This window comes from Bactrocera oleae, chromosome 6, assembly GCF_042242935.1.
Source record: "Bactrocera oleae isolate idBacOlea1 chromosome 6, idBacOlea1, whole genome shotgun sequence".
In the NCBI taxonomy this organism is placed as follows: Eukaryota; Metazoa; Arthropoda; class Insecta; order Diptera; family Tephritidae; genus Bactrocera; species Bactrocera oleae.
The window spans coordinates 57,805,549-57,826,256 of record NC_091540.1 but is presented as its reverse complement, the minus strand read 5'-3'; the positions used below and the strand labels follow the sequence as shown (position 1 = coordinate 57,826,256).

General features: G+C 33.1%; 1 protein-coding gene and 1 long non-coding RNA gene across 12 annotated transcripts in view; one reads left to right on the top strand and one right to left on the bottom strand.

Moving 5' to 3' along the window:
• The window catches only part of LOC118680386 (uncharacterized), a 290,728-nt gene that overhangs the window by 205,213 nt on the left and 64,807 nt on the right, over positions 1-20,708 (top strand). The window lies entirely within an intron of this gene.
• Positions 1-20,708, bottom strand: part of zormin — a 187,531-nt gene that overhangs the window by 129,734 nt on the left and 37,089 nt on the right. For all 10 annotated transcript variants that reach the window (XM_070111806.1, XM_070111800.1, XM_070111801.1 and 7 more), the window contains 2 exons: positions 12,843-13,152; positions 10,504-11,061 (listed from right to left, as the gene is read on the bottom strand). In XM_070111806.1, the coding sequence (XP_069967907.1) occupies positions 10,504-11,061; positions 12,843-13,152 (868 nt within the window). The remainder of the gene's footprint in view (positions 1-10,503; positions 11,062-12,842; positions 13,153-20,708) is intronic.

Genomic DNA, 20,708 nt, shown 5'->3' with positions numbered 1-20,708 from the left:
TGTTAGTTTTAAACTCTAATATTCTTCAGAAATTTATAAGTAAACAAAATTTCATTTCTGTTCCTTAAACCTTAAAAAGTGGCGAATCGAACAAGCATCTTATATAAATCCAATAGTCTTAATCAAATATGTAGTTATACGATATTAATGAGGGATCTATATACTATCTTAATTTGAAGTCAAGTTGATGGTTTTTAGTTGTTTTCACTTGTAAGCAAAAAACGAAGACGTAGTAGAGTAACAACCACATACCTATATTAGCTTACAAACCCCCTTGAGACATGCAAATCTCAATAAAAATGACAACATACGTCTACTTCTCAATTTAGCAGACTTGAATGCCGACACAAGTGAAGATGACTCTGTTTTATTGTATTCCTTGTTATATTGTGAGTTTTTTTTTTTTGTAATTTTTCATCGCAATTTCGCATATGCTCATTAATCACTTCATAGTTCATTTAAAGAACTGTCAGTTCTGCAACAACCCACGCGTGTACCGTTAAATAAACACATACACACAGAGATCCGCAATGATTACCTCGTGCATCCCGGTGAGTAAGAACACACAACAAGTGGAAAACCAATAATAAACTATAAGCACACACTTCACTACAACAAAAATGGATAACACAATAGTATTTTAACACCAACAACAATGTGCTATGCAAATATTACGCCAAACAACTCGGAATTGTTGCGTCTAAAACGATTTGGAATTATTATTAACCTGACATTGAAAATATTATTTCAATAGCAAACAGTTGCTAATTGAGCGGCAAGATCGACTTGGCCAGGTAGATAAAAAAAAATTCTTCTAAGCGAGCGCGCTTGTATGTAATAAAAACCAAAATAAAAAAACAAAAAACAGTAGAGGATGTGTTTGTGTGTTTAGGCGCAGATATGTAAATTTTATAGCTCTGAAACACAATTAACTGTTCGACTATAAGCCGACTTTGCCGCTGAGCCGCTGATGCTAGGTGAGCGTGCGTGAGTACGTTTGCGTGTGTGTGTGTCTGGTGCGAATTTCATTAGTCGCCTTTGCACTTCGAAATTGGACTTCAAGTAAATATTTACATTTAAAGTGCAAACATTTGAAATTTTTTCGCTTGTTAAATAGCTGCATTGTTATTTTATATATTTGTCTTAAAACTAAAATGTTTATTTATTATATTTTTTATTATTTTTCGGAGGCTTTAATGGTTTTTATTTAAATTTCTGACTGATTTTCACCGAAAAAAAGTTTAATTAGTTTCATTTGAATAAAAATATTTTATTTTTATGAATAAATTTTTGAAACAAATGTCTTTTTAAATATACATTTTTTTTAATAAAATTTAATGCTTTAAAAAAAATTTTTTTTTTATATAAAAATTAATTTTTAAAAAAATTGATTAATTTTTAAAACTTATTGCCAATAATAAAACTTTTACATATATTTAAGTATGAATTAATTTTTGCAAAAAACAATGGTAATACATCATAAAATTTAAATTTTTTTTTTTATATATGAATTAAAATTTGCTTTCAACATTTTCATTAACAAGTAATAAATTAAATATATTCACTTTTTATATTTGGTTTCATTAATTTTGCGAAAAAAAATTAATTCTTCAAACATTTTTGAATTTTAAAAGTAATCATACTTAAATTTTTTAGAAACAAATTAATCATTAAAACACAGAATTTAAAATTTTTACTTATAGTAATAAATCAAAAAAGTAAAAAATTAGTTAATTAATTAAATGTAATAAAAATTTTAAAATTAACGAATTTGAAATTGAATACATAAATTTTATTTTATTTTATATTTGTATTACTGTTAAATAAATAATTAAACCAAATAAAATAATTAATTAAAATTATGTAATAAAATTTATTAAGTTCACTGTTTTGATTTAATACTTTTAATAAATTTAAAAAAAAAAAAGTTAAATAAGAAGTAATTTTTGTTAAAAAAATTAAGTAACCAAAGTTTTTTTCAATATCCCAAAAAGTTCTAAAAATCAATTAATTAATTAATTAATGAAAAATTAATAAAAATCAAATATAAAGTGTCTATATATAATTTATTATTTTATTTTCTGCTTTTATTATATTTTTATTTATACAATATTATAATTTTTTTTAAGTTTTTACTAAATTTTATTTGTTCACTTAATTAAATTAATATGACATATTTTGTTAAACATTTTTTATTAGCGATTTCTGTCTTTAATATCTGTTTATTAAATTTCTCATTATTATTTTGCTATTTTTGCACAGCGAGATTAAAAATAAAAAAAACAGCACTTTCTGGTCAGTGCTGAAACATTAGTTGCACGTCCTTTTATTCTTTTTCCCATTTTTCTCATTTTCTTCAGTAAAATATTTTTTTGTTGTTATTTTTTTACTAAAATTCATCCATAAATCAAATAGAAAAATTTACCGCATTCAAATTCACTGTTTGAACATATATTCTAATTAATTGTGTTAGCGCAAAAAGAAACACTGTTATTCGTTAGCCGGCGCACGAAAGCACACTCGCGTACTGCACACACGCGATTCACTGACGAGACTGATGTGCGTTGCGTCGCGGCACGATCACCTAACCAGCCTACCAACCAGTTAGCTACATACACACATGCTCAGCCCCCCAACGAAACCCGATGGATCTTTGCAAGTCAATTGCGGTAGCTGCGACGCGTTGACTTTAGCAGCGAAAAGCTCAAAAGGCAAAACCACTTTTGCTGACTTTCGCACAACGCGCAGCGCCGATTCGTTGATCAGTGATCGCTGTTGATCGTAGAGCGCGCACCTAACGCACTTTGCAAAACAATTTGCTCCACTGTGGCCAGTCGCTGGTGTACCTATGCGAGCTTGTGTTGGTGTCGCCGCCACATTAAGATCGCCGACGTTGACTTTGACGCCGGCGTTCATTGATCAAATTATATGTTTGCGATCTTTTCATTGCTCGCTCTCTCGCTTGCTGTTGTGCTCCGCTAATTGTAGGCGCTCACTTTTATTGTATTTGTGATTTGCTTTTGAATAGTAGCAAGTGATCTTTGTGTTTTTGCTTTGATTTGTTACTGTTTATATCGATGACGTTCAGTTTGATTGCATTTGAGTGTTGTTGTGTATAATGTTTTTGTATTCAAAAGCCGGTGCATTTTTAGCCGGCATTTGGTTTTTTTTTTTTTTTTTAATTTTTCAAAAGCAAACCACTATAGAGCAAGTATAATTATCAGCAGAAATTGAGAGCAAAGCTCAGTGCAAAAAGCGATAAGAATGCAATTTATATAGCGATCACAGCAATTTTATTTATTGCACTAAACTCACTTTTTCATAAATTTTCCCAAAAGCAACAATAACTTCAAAAATAATTAATTTTGGGTATAAACAAAAATGTAAAAAGTAAAGAAGGGCTTAGTTCGGTTGTAACCGAACATTTTATACTCTTGCAAGTGGCAAGGATCAAAGCCGGCGAAATAATTTTAGGTGCATTAGGTTTATTAGAATAACGAAAATCATTATATGCAGTATATTCATACTTGGGTAATTGTAGACATTAGTACTTATTTACCAATAGGTAGGTAGGTAAGTAGAGTAGCTTTCTGACGACGCCCTTAGGCTTTTAGGAGGCCCATTGTGAAACCACCAGGATTAATATCCCTTCACTCTCTTGTCTCTAATTATAATTATGTTATATTCGAAGTAGGCGTGGTTTCTGTCCGATTTCATCCGTTATCGTACTGCGATGTAGAAATGTCAGGTTATTATTACCTACCGAATGTGGGTGATTCCAGGCCCATCGTTCAAACTTAACACCGGCTCCAATAAAGCCTTTATATATATATTTTGTTTCAATAAAATGTTGACGGCGATAATAAAGACAATTTTTGTCAGACAGAGTCTTTTGTCAGTCCGAATCAAATTTGATCAGATGGTATCAAATTTACTATGAGATCGTCGACATGTTCAAAGAACAATTGAGTTTTCGTGTAAAGAGCAATTATGGTATTAAGCTTTATTTAGTTTTGACTAATTTCTAGAAGATCTTTCTTAGAATATTTTCCTTTTCGAAGATTGGTGTCGTCTACAAAACCTACTTGCAATGGTATGGGCTACTTAGTACGCAAAAAGACCTTTACACATTCATATAATGTTCAGGATTGGACGAGGGCCTCCATTTGAGATGGTTCTTGGAATAATCGAAGGATTAATGGACAAGTTGTCACAGAATAAGATAATATTTGTATGACACTTTTTTTAATACATACTAAAGGATAACGGATTTTATTTAAAAGGTGTAAAATAACTAATAGGATCTTCTGGACGCTTAGGTGTATTTTATGGGTATCAATCAGTACGAGTTCCAGAAACCACAAGTGTTATTAGAGTCCTCTCCATAAAATCTAATATTGACTTAAATAAATTGTTTTTTTTTTTCACAAAATGGAAACATTGTTTCGATTTCCCAGGAGCTAAACCAAACTTGGAACCATTTAACTAAGCCTGCGTACAAAAACAAGTGGGATTAACAGGGAATCATCTACTACAAGCTGCCAATACAGATATATACTGTCAACAATTGGTGCGTCTGAGGGAAGCAATTGGCCAGAAGCGACCAGCTTTGACCAATAGGGGAGGAAATATGTTCCACCAGGACACCACCAGACCATTGATAGTGACTTGCTAGAGGTTCCGGGTTCTTAGTTTGGAGGTTCTTATGCAACCACTATGTACTCTGTGATTACTACCTGTACCTGTCTATGTCGATTGATTTTACTGATGAAAAATTCACCTCAAAAATTATAGATTTCGTGTAGACTTTATATTAGCGCCTTTCCTGACGTCACGTTAGCAAAATTTTGAAGTTGTCAGTTGTTAAACAAGTGTCTATTTTAGTTGTTTCTTCTTCTTCTCTCCGATAATCACGAAAGTAAGGTAACCTAAAAAATGTAACTCAAAATTTGCAATCACTTTACACAATCTCAACTTTCTTCATTATTTCTCACACACCAAGCTTGCTTTTATAATATTTCTATTTATATGACTGCAAATATGTGATAAAGTTGCCTTGAAGCTTGGAAAAAGTGTGTTCAGCTAAACCAAAAATTTAATAAAACTGATTACATTATAAAAAAAAAGAGTCACTCACGATTGTTTCCAAGAGGTATAACTATACTTTCATATATCTGTATGTATATATTATATTATATAAGGTATGGTAAATAGAAAATATAATGTTCTTCGAAGCATTCACACCTAAGGACACATGTAACTAATATTAAGCAAAAAAAGAAAACAACAACAAATGACACGTTTCCTTCTGTTCATCACTTGACCCATCACTCAAGTGCCACTCATATGAGCCTTTTCTTTGTATGCAAATTTGCAGCGCTTAGACCTGTTCTTCACACCACGGCTACCCCTCAAAATGATAAGCGCGCGCACACCTTTCCTAACCGTCAGCAAAACGTGCAGTTATCAGAATTTCTAAGCCTTTAATGATCGCCTGATTTTTGTTGTTGCCGAGTCTGACGACGCGTGGTGCATGGTTAGGCGATTGGTGGGTTCGTGAGACGATATTTTTTCATGCCTTCTTAGCCTTCCATTTGTGACTTAAGTGCTTCTTTTGTACTTATTAATATTTCCAGCATATATAATAGTATATAACAGTATATATGTAAGTACATACATATGTTATGTATGGATAATGTATTTAAATTATTCTCTATCCGCCGCACCGCTATTTTTACCAACAATGATGGTCGTCATTACTCCTTGGCGTTTTATGCTTTAATGCTTCGATGCAACAGTCACGATGTGTTGCAACGCGGCAGCAACAACAACAACTGTAAATATATAGAATAATATGAGGCGCATGGCGCTGAAAAATGCCGCAGCTTTGTGGTTTTATAACAACAATAACAATATTGAAAGCGATCATTGTGTTGCAACATGAACGCGGCTTTTGTAATATGATGTACAGTGGCGGCGTGCGTATTGAGAAAGGTTGACTTGAAATATTATTAAAATAAATCTACGAGACACTGTAATAATGCAGAACTCAACTGAAGCTTAGCAATAAAAGCGGTAAAAAAAACTTTTTGAATGCAACGATATCATGTAATGCCACAAATTTCCGTCACATCATACATGGCGCCGCCGGTGTAATTGTTAAACTGATTTCAAGAATTTTTTAGTATGCGATGTAATACTCGTTTAAATTAAAACCAAAAAGTTAAAACGTTGCCATATGTTTGTAAATTTCAAGCAAAAGAAATCTTCGTTAAAATTCTCCACAAAATGAGTTTCATGTGCAGAAGTTTCGAAAGCTCAGAGTTTAAAATATTTTTGAAAAGGGTTGCCACCTATTTCAAAAATTGTATAAAAAAAAGTATAGATAAATGAATAATTACAATAAAATCGTTCTTAACTAGGCATACTATAAAAGAAAAGGTTGCCACCTGTACAATTTTTCCATTAAATTGATTAAATAAATATACGTGACAAAGAATGATTAAGACAGTTTCTTGCCTGCGCTATTTTATTTACAAGTGTTGCTATTGTTTTGGAAAAAATTAAACAAAATATATCAAAAATTTATGATTTAGTATATTAAAATTGGTGAGAAAAGAATAGAGATTTTTTAACTAATTTTTACCCGTCTAAAATCGAATACTTTTAATTAACATAATATTACATCAAAGAGTTGATCAATAATTTTAACTGGGAGGGACTGAAGTAATATTAGCCATATTATAATAAAAATAATAGATTTATGTATTTATGTAGAACATATATTTGAGGCACCAAAGAAAGATGAGAAAAAGCGAAAGATCAATAAAGATTTTCATCCAGTTCAGTTACGATTTTATACGGAATCGTTACACCAGAGAACGTATATAATAAAACGTTCTCTGGAGTAAGTTCATAACCAAAACCATCAAAACATCGAAATATATCGACAGTGACTTTAGAAAACGCCTAAAGGTATGCAATAGAAAAAATGATCGTGGTAACTCAAAACTTCAACGCACAGTAATGCCAGAGAATGTTAATAAATATTCATAAATATGCGCAAATACACAGTACAAAATTGTTTAATTAAATAACATAACAGATGGTTCCTAATTACATAAGATCTAAATCGGGCTAAATTTTGTGATATTGAAAAAAACCAGTTAATATTCGCGTTACTTTTATACAGTGTTAAAGTCAACTTATGTAAAGCATAACGAACTTAGGGGCCACTTGATGCTAAAATCACCAATACATATATCTAATTAAAATATCCTGCCACGAGTTGATGGTGGTGGAATCCAACCTGACTATGGTTAGATATATTATTTAATAAATTTTAATTTTCTTCAACAAAGTTCTGAAGCCACAACTACCAGAGCGCTAGTACTCTCTAGTATGAGATGGTGATTTGTTAAACTTAAACTTTTTGCTATTGTCTGCTTAGTACATTTTCCAATTAAGTAAGAATGAGTACTAATATCCTTAAATGGTAGAGTTGAGAGAGACTTTCGTTCTCAATATCAGCGTGAAATTTTGTCAAGTACATTTATCATAACACATCATGGATATTTCTCGTATTTTTGTCTATCACCTTTAAACAATCGGAGTAAAGATTGTTTCCTCATATCTAATCGACTAGCTTTGTAGGAATCAGAATTAACTGAATTTCATTTCATGTTTTGTGCTCCAGTTCAATTAGGAAAGTAAAAACATATGATGCGTAGTGCTTTTAGAGTGAAAATAATTACTTCCTAAAATAGTAGCAATGTTGTCAATTAAGTTTACAAATGTTATCGATTTAAAATGTAAAACTTCCGATTTCATTTTTATTTTCATTTCAACACCTGTTCTGTATTCCAGCACCATTTAAAGAATGGCATTAAATATTTTCGAAACTACAAAAGGTGGTACCACTAGAATTTAGGAGATAAATTCAATTAGATTCCGAAAAATGTTATCGACTTGAAATGCAGAAATTGAATGTATATTTTTAAATTAATATCTTTCATTCACAAAAACACACAAATAAACTTTTTTTATCAATATAAGAAATATATCGAAAGTTATCGATTTTTTCCATTTTACTTTGTTATTTAGATAACATTAAATACTTTCATTAAAATATTTATAATATTAATATTAAAGAATTATCTAAAGTTATCGATTTGATGTTCGATAAATCGACTAAAATCTTCTAAATGTTGATTTATTACGTTAATTGCAATTGGACAGACAGTCACCCGGATTTCAACTTGTCTGGTCACCCGGATCTTTTACATATACATAACACTATGTCTAACTCAATTAGTTTTAGGTGATACAAACAATCATTAGGTATATAAAACTATTATACTCTGTAGCAACATGTTGCAAGAGTATAAAAACTGTGTGAAAAAGGCTCACGTGAGTGAAAAGGACCAATTGGCAAAGTTTAAGGGGATTCTTTGTGCGCGAAACTCTCAGCGATGACGCGCTACTCGCTTGCCAGTTCAATTCATATACGTATATATGTTTGGTGTAATTTTAAGCCCTTTTCGACATCAGCCTCTGTTGCTTTTGTTCTGAGGCGAGTGCGGAGCAGCTTCAAAACTTTCGACAAGGAAAAACGGCTCACAAAGCGGCTGGCTGCCATTGCTTTTGTTGTTGTTGCTACAATACTTAAGATGTCATTAGAATATTTCTAATACCAATATTAAGAAGTATCGAAAATAATCGATTTTATTTTCGTTTGATTGGCTAAAATCTTTTAAATGTTGGTGTTGTAATTTTCATTACAGTCAATAAAATATTTATAATATCACTATTAAGAAATTATCGAATGTAATCGATTTGATGTTCGATTACTTGACTATAATCTTTTAATTGTTGATCGTTTTTTACATACATTTTAACTGCCCAAATGTATTCGCTTTGTCTCCTTAAAATCGAAAACAAAAAAAAACAGACACTATACAGTTATAAAGCAATACAATCGATAATATGCTGAAATTCCTTAGAGATGTGTTAAATAAAAATAGTAATTTTAAATGCATCAACAGTTTAGGTAGTAAATTTTTAAAATATTTTTTTGTTTTTTTTTAAATATTTTTTAGTATAGTTTTGTATTTATTTCATGCATAATTATAATGATTATTTTCAAAAAATATTTGTTTTTATTATTTAATTTATACTATTATATAACAATATATACGTTTTGTGTGAGCATATTTCTTAAATTTAAATTGACTAAGTTTTATCAAATATATTTTTTATATAAATATGCATAATTGAAGTGTAATTATTATAAGTAATTATAATTAATTAATATAATAAATTAAATAAGAAGTAATTTTATATAAATAGTTATCACTAGAGTATGTAACGGCATAACATTTATACATATTTCTTGTTTTTGTTAAATAAAATTGTGTAATTCTCCGGCATAAATAAGAAATCAAAGGTAAATTTAGTAAACGCAAAATTTGAAGTAATCAGCAATTTAAACTGTAAAGTAATCAGAAAAAATTAGTTGCATTAAAATTGCATTATCAGGCATTTCTTGGTGTGCATATTTGTTTGTAGGTATTTTTTTGTTTTATTTTTTTTTTTTTTTTGAGTGTGTGTTTTTGTATGTATATTCTTTGTTTGTATTCATTACAATTTTAATATTTTCACGCTTTGCGCTTTCGAAATGACGCCACAAGCAAACCAGGCATGTATTTGGCACTTGAAATCTACAATGTATTTGCTTAAAATTTCCAAAATAAATAAATTCTAAATTTTCAACAAACATACTTATATATTATATGCATAGAAACAAAAATATTTATGTAAATTTCATCAATGCTCTTGCTGTAGACATTTTCTAAAATTTATGATTAAGCTACTTTTCGAAAAAAGTAAAGTAAAAAACCAAACGAAAATATACAAAAACCAAAAACATACATACATACACACAAAGAAATGCTTATTTGCTGAGTAGTCATTTCCGACTGCTTGAGCCTCGCCAAGGCAAACAATAAAGTGCGGTTAAGTTCATGGTTAGTTGCTGCCTATCAGCCAATAAATAACAAACTAATTTAGCCAAAGCAAATAAATTTAAAAAAAATATGGTCGGATATTGTGTTCAAACATTTCTACATACATGCTACACATGTATATACATAGGTATGTATGTGCCGTGGTGTGGGTATGTGCGTGCATGCAAAGCGCTGTTGTTCTATGCTGTGTTCCCCTGGCGTTGGCGTTGGCATTGTCGCTTTGCCGATGCCACCAACGCCCCCGCACGCACTCACATTTCACCTATAGAAAACCCTTGATGGTTTGCTTGGTTATGTTCTCATAATATTTGCTGCGACGCCAGGCCGCATTCGGTTTTTGATTGTTACTCGTATTGCTAGTGTTGCTGTTGTTAGTATTGCTGTTATTGTTATTGTTATAATTGTTTTGCGGTTGCTGCAGTAGCTGTTGCTTTTGCTTTTGAAATTGCTTTGGCTCAGTACTAGAACACGTGCTCACCTCCGGCGTCACCGATGTGACCGACACCTCCTCCGTCAACACCTGCAGCGATGGCGAATCGACTATACAAGATGATTCCAAATCGGATTCTGACTCGATGGGTATGCTTTGAAAGTTATAGTGCTCTACATCGCCATCACCCGGTGTCGGTGTCACGCTTTGGCTGTGCAGTTCCTCAATGTCGGCGATGCTGCTGCCGTCGCCATCGTCGTTGGTGGGTGGTAAAGCGTAGGCGCCGCCATCAGTAGGTGATTCGTGTGTGTTTTGTTGTTGTAGTTCTTGTTGTTGTGGTGAGGGTGTAGAGTCTTGCTGTTGTGCGGACACAAAGCTATGTTCGGTGCCATCGTAAGACATATTAATGTCAACGGGTATTTCAAATGTCGATGCAAAGGTGGAGTCATCCGCTTCGCTCACATCAAATGAGCTTTTATCGCAACTGATAAACGAGGAAGTGCGTCCAGACGCCGTTTGGTATGACGACGAATGCGAGTGTGGCGTGAAATTACCCTCGGAGGCGGTAACGAAGGAGTCGTCCTCGGTGGAGCGTGAGTGCCAGTCCTGCAGAAGGATGGGATAAGATAAATAATTATAGATGAGTTTAGAAAAGAGCTTTCGGAACGTTGTCTTAAAAATACAACACAACAAAATGACAACACTTTTTTTGCTAACAAACTAATTTTGGCTTGTACGTTCGGAGCCTTAACAATCGGAACGAAACCAATTTAATGATAACCCTCTAGAAGTTGCCGAAAAATCGTATTTTAAAATTTGTAGGTAGTTTCAAACTCCAAATCATTTGCAAAAATTTTTGCTAACTCGTAAGTAGGCCTTATTATCCTTTACTTTTATATAATATAATTTTTTTTATACTACCCATATCCTAACCTGTGCAACTTTATCTTTTACCAGTAAGTAAATTAATTTCTTACAATATTTTCTGAGCTTCACCTTGACTGGCTCTGTATTAAAACTTAAAAAGCACGCCTACTGTGAAATTAAAAAAAAATCGATTTCTATCTCATTTCGATAGTTTATACCTTTAAAAATAATATGCTAAAAATTTAAATCGATATTTTATATAGTTTTTGAATTGCATCAAGTTAGACCCATACGATCGCTGTAAAGGTTGAAGAACTCTCTCCTCGATATTTCTAAAGTACTCATTTTATGAACCGAATGACCGAATGGTGATATAGCGATACTATGAAAAACTTAAGATGGATATTTTTGAATGGAATTTGCAGTTGTCATCTTTTTTATTTGGAAAGCTAAAACTCATAGTAGGATGAAACCCATTGGAAAATAAAAATTAAATAACAAAAATCAAAGAGAACAAAAACTTATTTACGGACGATCTAAAGACGGCAAGAGGAAGGGGAGGAGCTGGTTGCATTTTTAAAGGTTAGAAGAGCTTATCTCGATTTCTGGCAAATCTACGAGTGCTATGGAAAGAAGACATATGTCAAAGTTGTAGGTAATAAAAGAGGCTACAACTTTTCTATTAACACCTTTTTAATATAAGCTCAAATTTTATGTGAAAAATTTAAATAACCCCGTTTTTTATTTTTTATTCTATTTTTACCTTTTACCAACAATTTTTTTCTTTGACTAATTTCGGGGTAAACTAACCTTTTTATGTCCCAAATAAATATAATGTAAATTGTAAATTGCTTTGATTTAAAATATTTATTTTTCCACTTTATTTTGACATAATATCCGATAAAATTTTTTTCAATCGAAAATTCTCGTATTCAAATATCTTAATTTAAAAATAACAGAAAACAGTTGCTTCGCTGAAATCTCTACTTTCTGATGGTATGAGAAATACAATATATACATTACATTTTCTCAAGAAATGTAAAAAAATAGCTATTATAATATTTTTTAAATTTTTACTATTTTCAAAGGCTTTTGCACTGACCCAGAAAGACCCTGAAGTAGAGAAAAAATAGGACAGCGTTTTCTAGAATATGGAAGCATTTTTTCTCCGATGAACATGATAGCTATGACATTGCATATATGACATAAACTTATTCAGCTACTCTCCAAATATCCAAAACCGAAAAGATGGATTCTCGAATTGAAGTCTTCTAAAATTCATGTTTCAGGGAAACTGGTCTAAAAATAAAATCTGCTAAGGGTTAAGACCACATCAAGCTTACAATTAGCTACTTACTGAATAAAAGAGGATTTAATCTGCATAAGTGAGAATAGAAATACCCGATTTCACGATAAAAGTTGACAAAACTCAATCTTCAAATATGGTGAAAAACTTCTTCTGATACATCCATACCTTTTACTTAAATTAATATTCTTAAATATATACTGCTTTAACTCACCTCACTACTGTAACTTCGCATAGCCTCGCGCTTCTTCTCAGCGGTGTTGGTCGCATTCACCTCCAACGCTTCCGCATCCTGTTGCACGTCACGTATCGAAGCATCTAGCGATTCCGCCACCTCAGCAATTTCCTGCAACTTATGTGAGATAGCCGCACAAGCAATATCATTATTTCCCGTCGGTTTTATAACAATGGTATTGGAATCGGCGGTGCTAGCACTATCGACCGTCCCAACCGGGCTGGAGGATTGTGTTTGCGTATCGCCGGCCGAACTGGAAGCATCCGTTGCCAGTTCATCAACTGTAATGCTGGAAGCAATTTCATAATTTTCATTAGCAACCAAATTAGACAGATTCAAAGTTGGTTCTACTAAAGTTTGTACTAAATCTCCATTTGCTATATCAGTTGGTGCTTCAACCCCATTCGTATCGCTATTATTAGCGCTAATTAGTGAAGCAGTATTTTCGTTAACACACGCTACATCAACTTCCACATGCCCTAACTCATTAGCCGCGTCTGCAGCTGCACTAATTTCACCCGCCTTCACCACATTTACGCTCTCCTCAGCTGCAGTTGCAGTCTCATGTGGCTTTTCAATAACTTCAGCTGATTGAGTGTTGACCTCAATTTGCTGCTCATCAACGCTAACAAATGCTTCTACCCCATTCCCGTTATTTGTGTTATTCTCTACTCTTTCGTCCGCCTGCCTATCGTCTGCGACGCCTATCACCTCACCGCCGCTCGTTTCATCATCTGCCACTGTCTTTTCATTTTCAATCGTATTTATAGATTCTTCTGTTTTATTTTTGTTGTCACACGCATTCAAAGTGTCTTCCGTTGCTGTGGAGTCATTTTTAAGTGTTACGGTACTTAATTCATGTACCACGTTGCCATTACTTTGATGCCCATTTGGCTGGGTAATTTGCGCGAGCTCCACTTTTTGGTCGAACGCGCTATTTTGCTCGCCCGCAGCAACTTGCTCTTCTACTTCAGATTTTCCGAGTTCTTCTGCAGCGTTAACGGTATTTGCTGCATTTTCAGTATTGCCTTCAAAATAATTTTCAGTGTTCGTTTGTTCGGGACCGACGTTCGCCTGTACGTTATCATTTTGCGTATTTACCGTTTCCGTTTCCGGTTCGGGCGAGTTTTCGCTTTTTGCTTTCGCAAATAAATTACGAAATCGCGAGAACATTTTCGTTTATAATATTAAATTTTTGATTTTTTAAATTTTTTTCTAGATCTTTTTCGTTCCAAAAGTCGTTAGTTTCGGTTAGCGCGTTTCGTAAGTGTGCTCCAAGCGTTCTTAGCTCGTCTTCTGCTATTCACTTGTGATATTCATAAATATATTACTTGCCAAATGTGCCTGCTTTTACTGACAATTGTGCGAAATATTTGAAGAGCAATAAAACGTTTCTATATTTAAGTAAATATTCGCAAGATTTATTATGTTGTATGCGTTTTCACGACCACTATTCTCAAGCTCTTTGCGGTATATTATTATTACTTTTATTTTAAGCACAAATTTTCACCGGTAGCTCCGATTTGTTTTTAAAGTAATTTATTTATTTTTATGAAACCGGAACTTTTTAGAGGTTAGCCTCGCCACGCTCCCGCTCGTTTTCCTAAAACCTTCTTACGCCTGGTTATACGACTTAGCATACGACACAACGGTAAATTCTTATTCCCGAACGCATTTACGAATTGAAGAACCACGCTGGATCGCGCACTAAAATATACTAACTTGCCTATTGTGTCTGTCTGTCAAACTGCTCCTCAGCGAGCTCTAAATTTTTCAAAAATATTTATTATTAAACGCGTATTCCTGGCTGGTAGTGCGTTGGCATTTTTGTTGCTATTTTATTTGAGTTTTCTATTTTTTTCCGCCGGTTGGTGAGTGCATGCGACGCGTGGATGGCTAAAATTATGTGACGTTTCATGTGCGTTTTTTTTACATTTTTATTTTAGTATATTATTTTATTTTTTTTTTTTGGGTTTTGTTTTTGTATTTTAGTAAAAGCGAATTTTGGGTGAAAGCAGTTTTCCCGTGCGTTTTTTCCGACGCTTTCCTTTAGTTTCTTATATTTATATATATATATATATATATATATGTATATGATATATATATTATATAGTTATATATTTACTTAACATCGCTTAAAGCCAAAATCGTTTTAAGTTTATTTTTATTTTTATTTCTCTAGTGGTTTTTGCCAACAGCTGCACAAAACTATAGCCAAGTGAGATCAACCAAGAATATCAGTACTGACGCACTGTATCTATAGTATTTAGCTTTAACTATATCTGTATGTGTGTATGTGTTTCTGTTTGCATAATGTTATCTAATTGCGGTTTCCTTCAATATAATATATGACTCGATCGTTAATATAAATTTCCCGAGTACACATGCCATACATACAAACTTATGTTATTAAAATGACCCACTAAGAATGAAAAGTTATACTAAAACTTAAAATATCTTATCTGCATTCTGGCGCTCACGCGCCTCCCTTTTCAACCAACCAACAAAGATGTTCAAAAAAAATTCAATATAATATTTAAATATTTTTAAAAACCATAGTTGCCACCACGAAAGAAAAAAAAATCTGACATTTCCATTATAAAAAGACCTTTTTCTACAGAAAATATGTCTGCTTAAGAAACAAATTGATACCCGGTGTTGAATGGATCGTTGGTGTTTTATTTTATAATTGTAGAATTGATATTATTTCCAAACTCTAATACCTCTAATGTTTAATGTTATTAAAAAAGATGATGCACTATGACACAGAATTATCCTTTTGCCGTGAAATGGTTTCAGCTCATCCAAGTTTTTTATGCAAAAACATCGTCATCCAAAAATGGCTAAAACAATCAGTTAAATCAGTTAGACGATAGTATATATTCAGCAATCCCTATATTTAACACAAACTTTGGCTTGAAAAAACCTTTAACATTGAGAAGTTTATATGTAACTTTTTTTTTCTTTTCTAGCTTATCTTAGCTTTAGCTGTCTTACAAACTCACCCATAATCAAAAAATTTCTAGAGCACGATTCACTGCTTTCAAATCTCATATATATCAATGTCATCCTCCTAAGTTTCGCCGACTGACCGAAAATGAATGTGCCCTAAAATAAATTTAAATCGATAAAGAGCCCTAGGCAGAGAGTATTCGCATAGTCGATGTTCTTGCAGGGATTCTCTTGAATTTTTTCTCGAAACTACATATATATGTATATATGTATGTGTTTTGTAATTATAGGACAATAAAATGTCTTAATGATTTTCACTTCGTTCATTCATTAGCTGGGTATAGTTCTTGTGCTATAGACGCTTTGTGAAAGCGGATAAGGTGAAGTATGACATATTCTTATTAGATATTTGACTTATTTATTAATAAGTATATATATATATATACAAGTATATACTTATATATATATGGATACTAGTGGACCACCCTTGCTTTGGCTATGGTATTTACTAAATATTATTATAGTAAACTATTTAAGTCAGTGAAAATATTATTTACAGACGGAAACGTTTCTTGCCGGTATAAGAATCCAAGGGATTCAAATTGATGTCTAAGTTTGAAAAATATTAATACAAATATATCCCCTGGGAAAAAATAATGAATTTTCAATTGAAATTTTTTTTTTTTTTTTGCTTTGAGACTGATTTATTATATTATATTTATAGACATGACTAAAGTTAGACCAGTAGGAAACGGTAGCCTTCTGAAGAGTTACGTAGATTCTGACGATGTCATCGAAATACGTTACAACAGTACCATTTCACCATAAAACTTCCCGATCAAATTGATTGCTTGAGGAATATTTTCGGAAATCTTTTTGATGATGACCAAACGTGGTTTCTGTCAAAATCTGTCGGAAATCCCCAGATAGTAGTAATTCAACACCGCCCAAAAATGAGTGGTTGCCATTCAAATTCAGATAATCTCTTCCAACCTGTTTGCATTAAAATATACATACTTCTCTGCTGATGTTGAGGTTTGATTTTTTGATTTTGTTTTTGTCATTTTACTCAAATTTATTTATTTATAATTTATTTATTTTTTTTGAATTTTGAACACATGTTTTAACTTTTAGTATAATTGAGATACAAACCTTTCTATCTTTTAAGTGGGAGCAAGCTGCACACAGTGTGCTAAATTTTACTAAAATCGGTTCAATAGTTTAGGAGTTTACCCCGGACAAACAACGAGGCATAGAATTTTTAGAATAAATAAATTTTAGTCAACAGAACTTCTCTTTTATTTAGTTAGGGATGACTGCATTTTATGTACGCCTATATGGGAGTTTTCTTTTTCTTCTAGCTTAGTTGAAAATTTCTTCAGAATGATTCAAAACAAAAAGAACACTCTCTCTGTAATTCTTATGTCTATCATTGCCTTCGAATTCGTCGCCAACTGACTTCCAAGCAATTTATATCGGATTTTCCCTACTGTCCTACTGTTTTTCGACCAGCCCTGTTCCAGCTATAAATACACCCAACATATTACTGTTTATTAATTGCTCATACATTTTTATTTTAGAATCATTCTCACACTCAATCAAAAGATATCTTCGAATCACGTAGTTGTATTTAATTACATTAACAGTACACGTAGCATAATTTCGCTATAATCAACAGTTTGGCGTCTAAAAGGTAGTCAATAGCCTCAGCCTACAGACAGACTGGCTACTGTTCTATCACAAACATAAACACATACATATTATATGTTTACAGTAGTTCTCATTTGCAAAGTCTTTATTTACATTCTAAGCGTTGGTGGAAGCTCATCGTAAAAGTGCAATAAACGCAAATTAATGCTTAAAGCGTTGTATGCATGGTTTACTAATGAGCAACAATAACAGCAAACCCATTCAAAATGTGACGGAGGTGAAAAAAGAGGTATGTTAAATACGAAGGTCTAGTAGGAAAGAACCCCATAGGCGATCTAACATGTCTACCCTTTTATAAGATAACAGCTATGTAAACCCAGTAGGAAATCGAGTCCCTTGAATGTATTGAAAACTTTTATTTCGAAGAATCTTTCCGAAACACTCAATGGGAAAGAAAATATGAAGAAGTATTGCAAAAACTACTCTCACACAAAATGAGCACTCTCACAGCTTTTGGAATTTATAACATCGAAGTTCTAAACGATTTCCTCTACCTTGAGACCAGTTTAATCATCATTCAAGTGTAAAAATGTCTTAAAACAGTTAAATATAATAAATAAAATTTTATTTTAAAGAAGTATACCACTTGGCGGACGAAAATTGTGAGTGTATCGAGTAAAGTGAGTTATAAACATCTCGGCTGTCATACTTTCGACGAACCGCACGAGATAGCCGAATTCGGTAATAACCGTCTAGAAAAAGTTATGTTAGGCTCAAAGCATATTGTTGATATAGGTATTAAGCTTCTTATGATCAATACATACATAAAATCTTCAGATTCAAAGGTTTAGTATTGAAAACCTTAAAATTCTTCCATAAATGAAATATCAACTTCTGAGAACTCAGCCGTGTTAACGCTTAAAACCCCAAAGTCAATTATCTCTAAGATTGACAGCTAAAAAAAAATAGCTTATCAACAAGCCAAGACTATAATGGAGTAATGAGAGAAAATAAAAAAAAAACGTTAACTTTGGCTGCACCGAAGCTATAGCCGAATCTTTAGCAGGTGTATTTTTATAGCATTAAAGCGTATTACAAGATCTTTATCTTGATTTTGTTCAGTCAGTTTGTATGGTGGTCCGATATAAAAATATATTCGATTGAATGCAAGAACTGGATTTTGATCGGTCTAATGACCAGCTTCTTGAAAAAAAAAAATGACTTGTGCTAAATTTTAGATCAATACCACAAACACTAAGGGCTAGACCCTTGCGACAGACAGACGAACATGGCTAAATCCAATGAGTTCATGCTGATCATTTATATATTACTATGTATGCTTTATAGAGGTAGGTAGGTAGGTTGAGTGGCTGTCCAATGACGCACCTAGGCCTATAGGAGGCCCATTGTGATACCACCGGGCCTAATGTTCCCTCACTCTATCGTCTCCTCTCTGAACCAACCTGTGCTCCTGATGAAGTTCATCAGTACAAATAATTTTATATTAGCAACTTCTGATACGTCATCAAGGAATCCACGACCGATAGTTGCGATTCTTTTCCTATATAGAGCTTTACATTCGCATAGAAGATGCTTTACAGTCTCCTCTTCCTCTACTTCTTGACAGCTTCTACAATAGTCGTTGTATGGTACACCTAGCCTACTTGCATGTCTTCGAATTAGGCAGTGACCTGTTAGTACTCCTATCAGAGTTCTTATATTATTCCTTTTAAATTTTAGTAGTCGGTTTGTGCGACTCACGCTCCATTCCTGCCACGTTAGTCTGCTGGTTGTGCAGGTTATTGATTGTCTCCACCGAGACTCAGCTATATTTATAGCATGTTCGCTGATTAAGTGTTTGCAAGTTGCCAGAGGCATAAAGATACCCTCTTTTTCAGGGGTTAGTTGCAAAGTGGTGCCTATTCTGGCTAGTTCATCTGCTTCGCAGTTACCAGGAATATCGCTATGTCCTGGAACCCATTGCAGGTTTATTGTGAAGTAGGATGTCAGATCCTCTAATAGATCAAGACAATCTTTCACTAGCTTGGATGAGACCATTGGAGACTTGAGTGATTTCCAGGCCGCTTGGCTATCCGTGTATATATATATGCTCCTTGTTGTGAGCACACTTTTTGTCAATACCACTAGGCTTTCTTTAATTGCTGTGATCTCCGCCTGGAAGACACTGAAGTGATCTGGCAAACGGAAGGCGATATTGGTGTTTAATGTTGCGCAAAAGACACCACCTCCCACTCGATGATCCAATTTGGATCCATCCGTGTAGATGCTAATTCCTGTATTCCTGTCCACCTCGCCCCTTTTCCACTCATCTCTTGTGGGGAAGGCAATATTGTGGACCGAATTTAGCATCCGTTCTATTGGATTGTGGAAATCCGTGGTTTTGGGTAGGAACGGGAATATGCTGAGTATCCTTGAATGCCCCTTGTTGCATGCGACTAGTTGGGAGGATTCCCTCAGTCTAAGAGCTGACTTTGCCGCCACTTGTTTACAGAACAGGTCTGTTGGCAGTAAATGTAGAATGACGATTTATAGAATCTTCGACGTTTTTTTCTAGGTGTTCATGGCAAACCCTGTTCAAGGTATCAAAATAGCAAATAAATCAGTTAGACACGCTATGTGAGTTTCAAAAAAATCAATTGTAACCAATTCATCAATTTCCTGCAGGGTTTGTTATATACATTGTTTCTTATTAGTGCCTTGACATGGCTCTTAAAAATTATGCAATATCTTCATAATAAATTCATTTGCGTGCGCCGACGAACAACAACTTTGTTTAAATGCTGGAAGAGAGGAACAGAATTCAATGTTTAAAGGAAGTAAAAGAAGAAATTCATGTAAATATGTAAATGATGCACACGCGTGTGGGAAGAACATGCGGAAGCAGACATGTTGTAGACACTCATTGAGAGCATTCTTTCATGCATACTTATGTATGTATGTAAGTTTATGTATGTACATAAGTAAAGTTATATATGGCACTAAAAATGTCACTTTTTTAGATAGGCCACCGACAAAGGTGACTAAAGCGATAATAATCGAAATCGAATTGAGGTTTTGAACGCATTTCATTTGCCTTTGCTCAAAACAGAAAAATGTAGAAGAAATAATTGAGCGTGTGTGGTCTTTACAATTTGTATTAAAGAAGCCAATCAGATGATGAGGGTTAAAGAAATTTTTTTTGTTATATAACAGTAATATTGATTATAAACATTGTAAATAAAT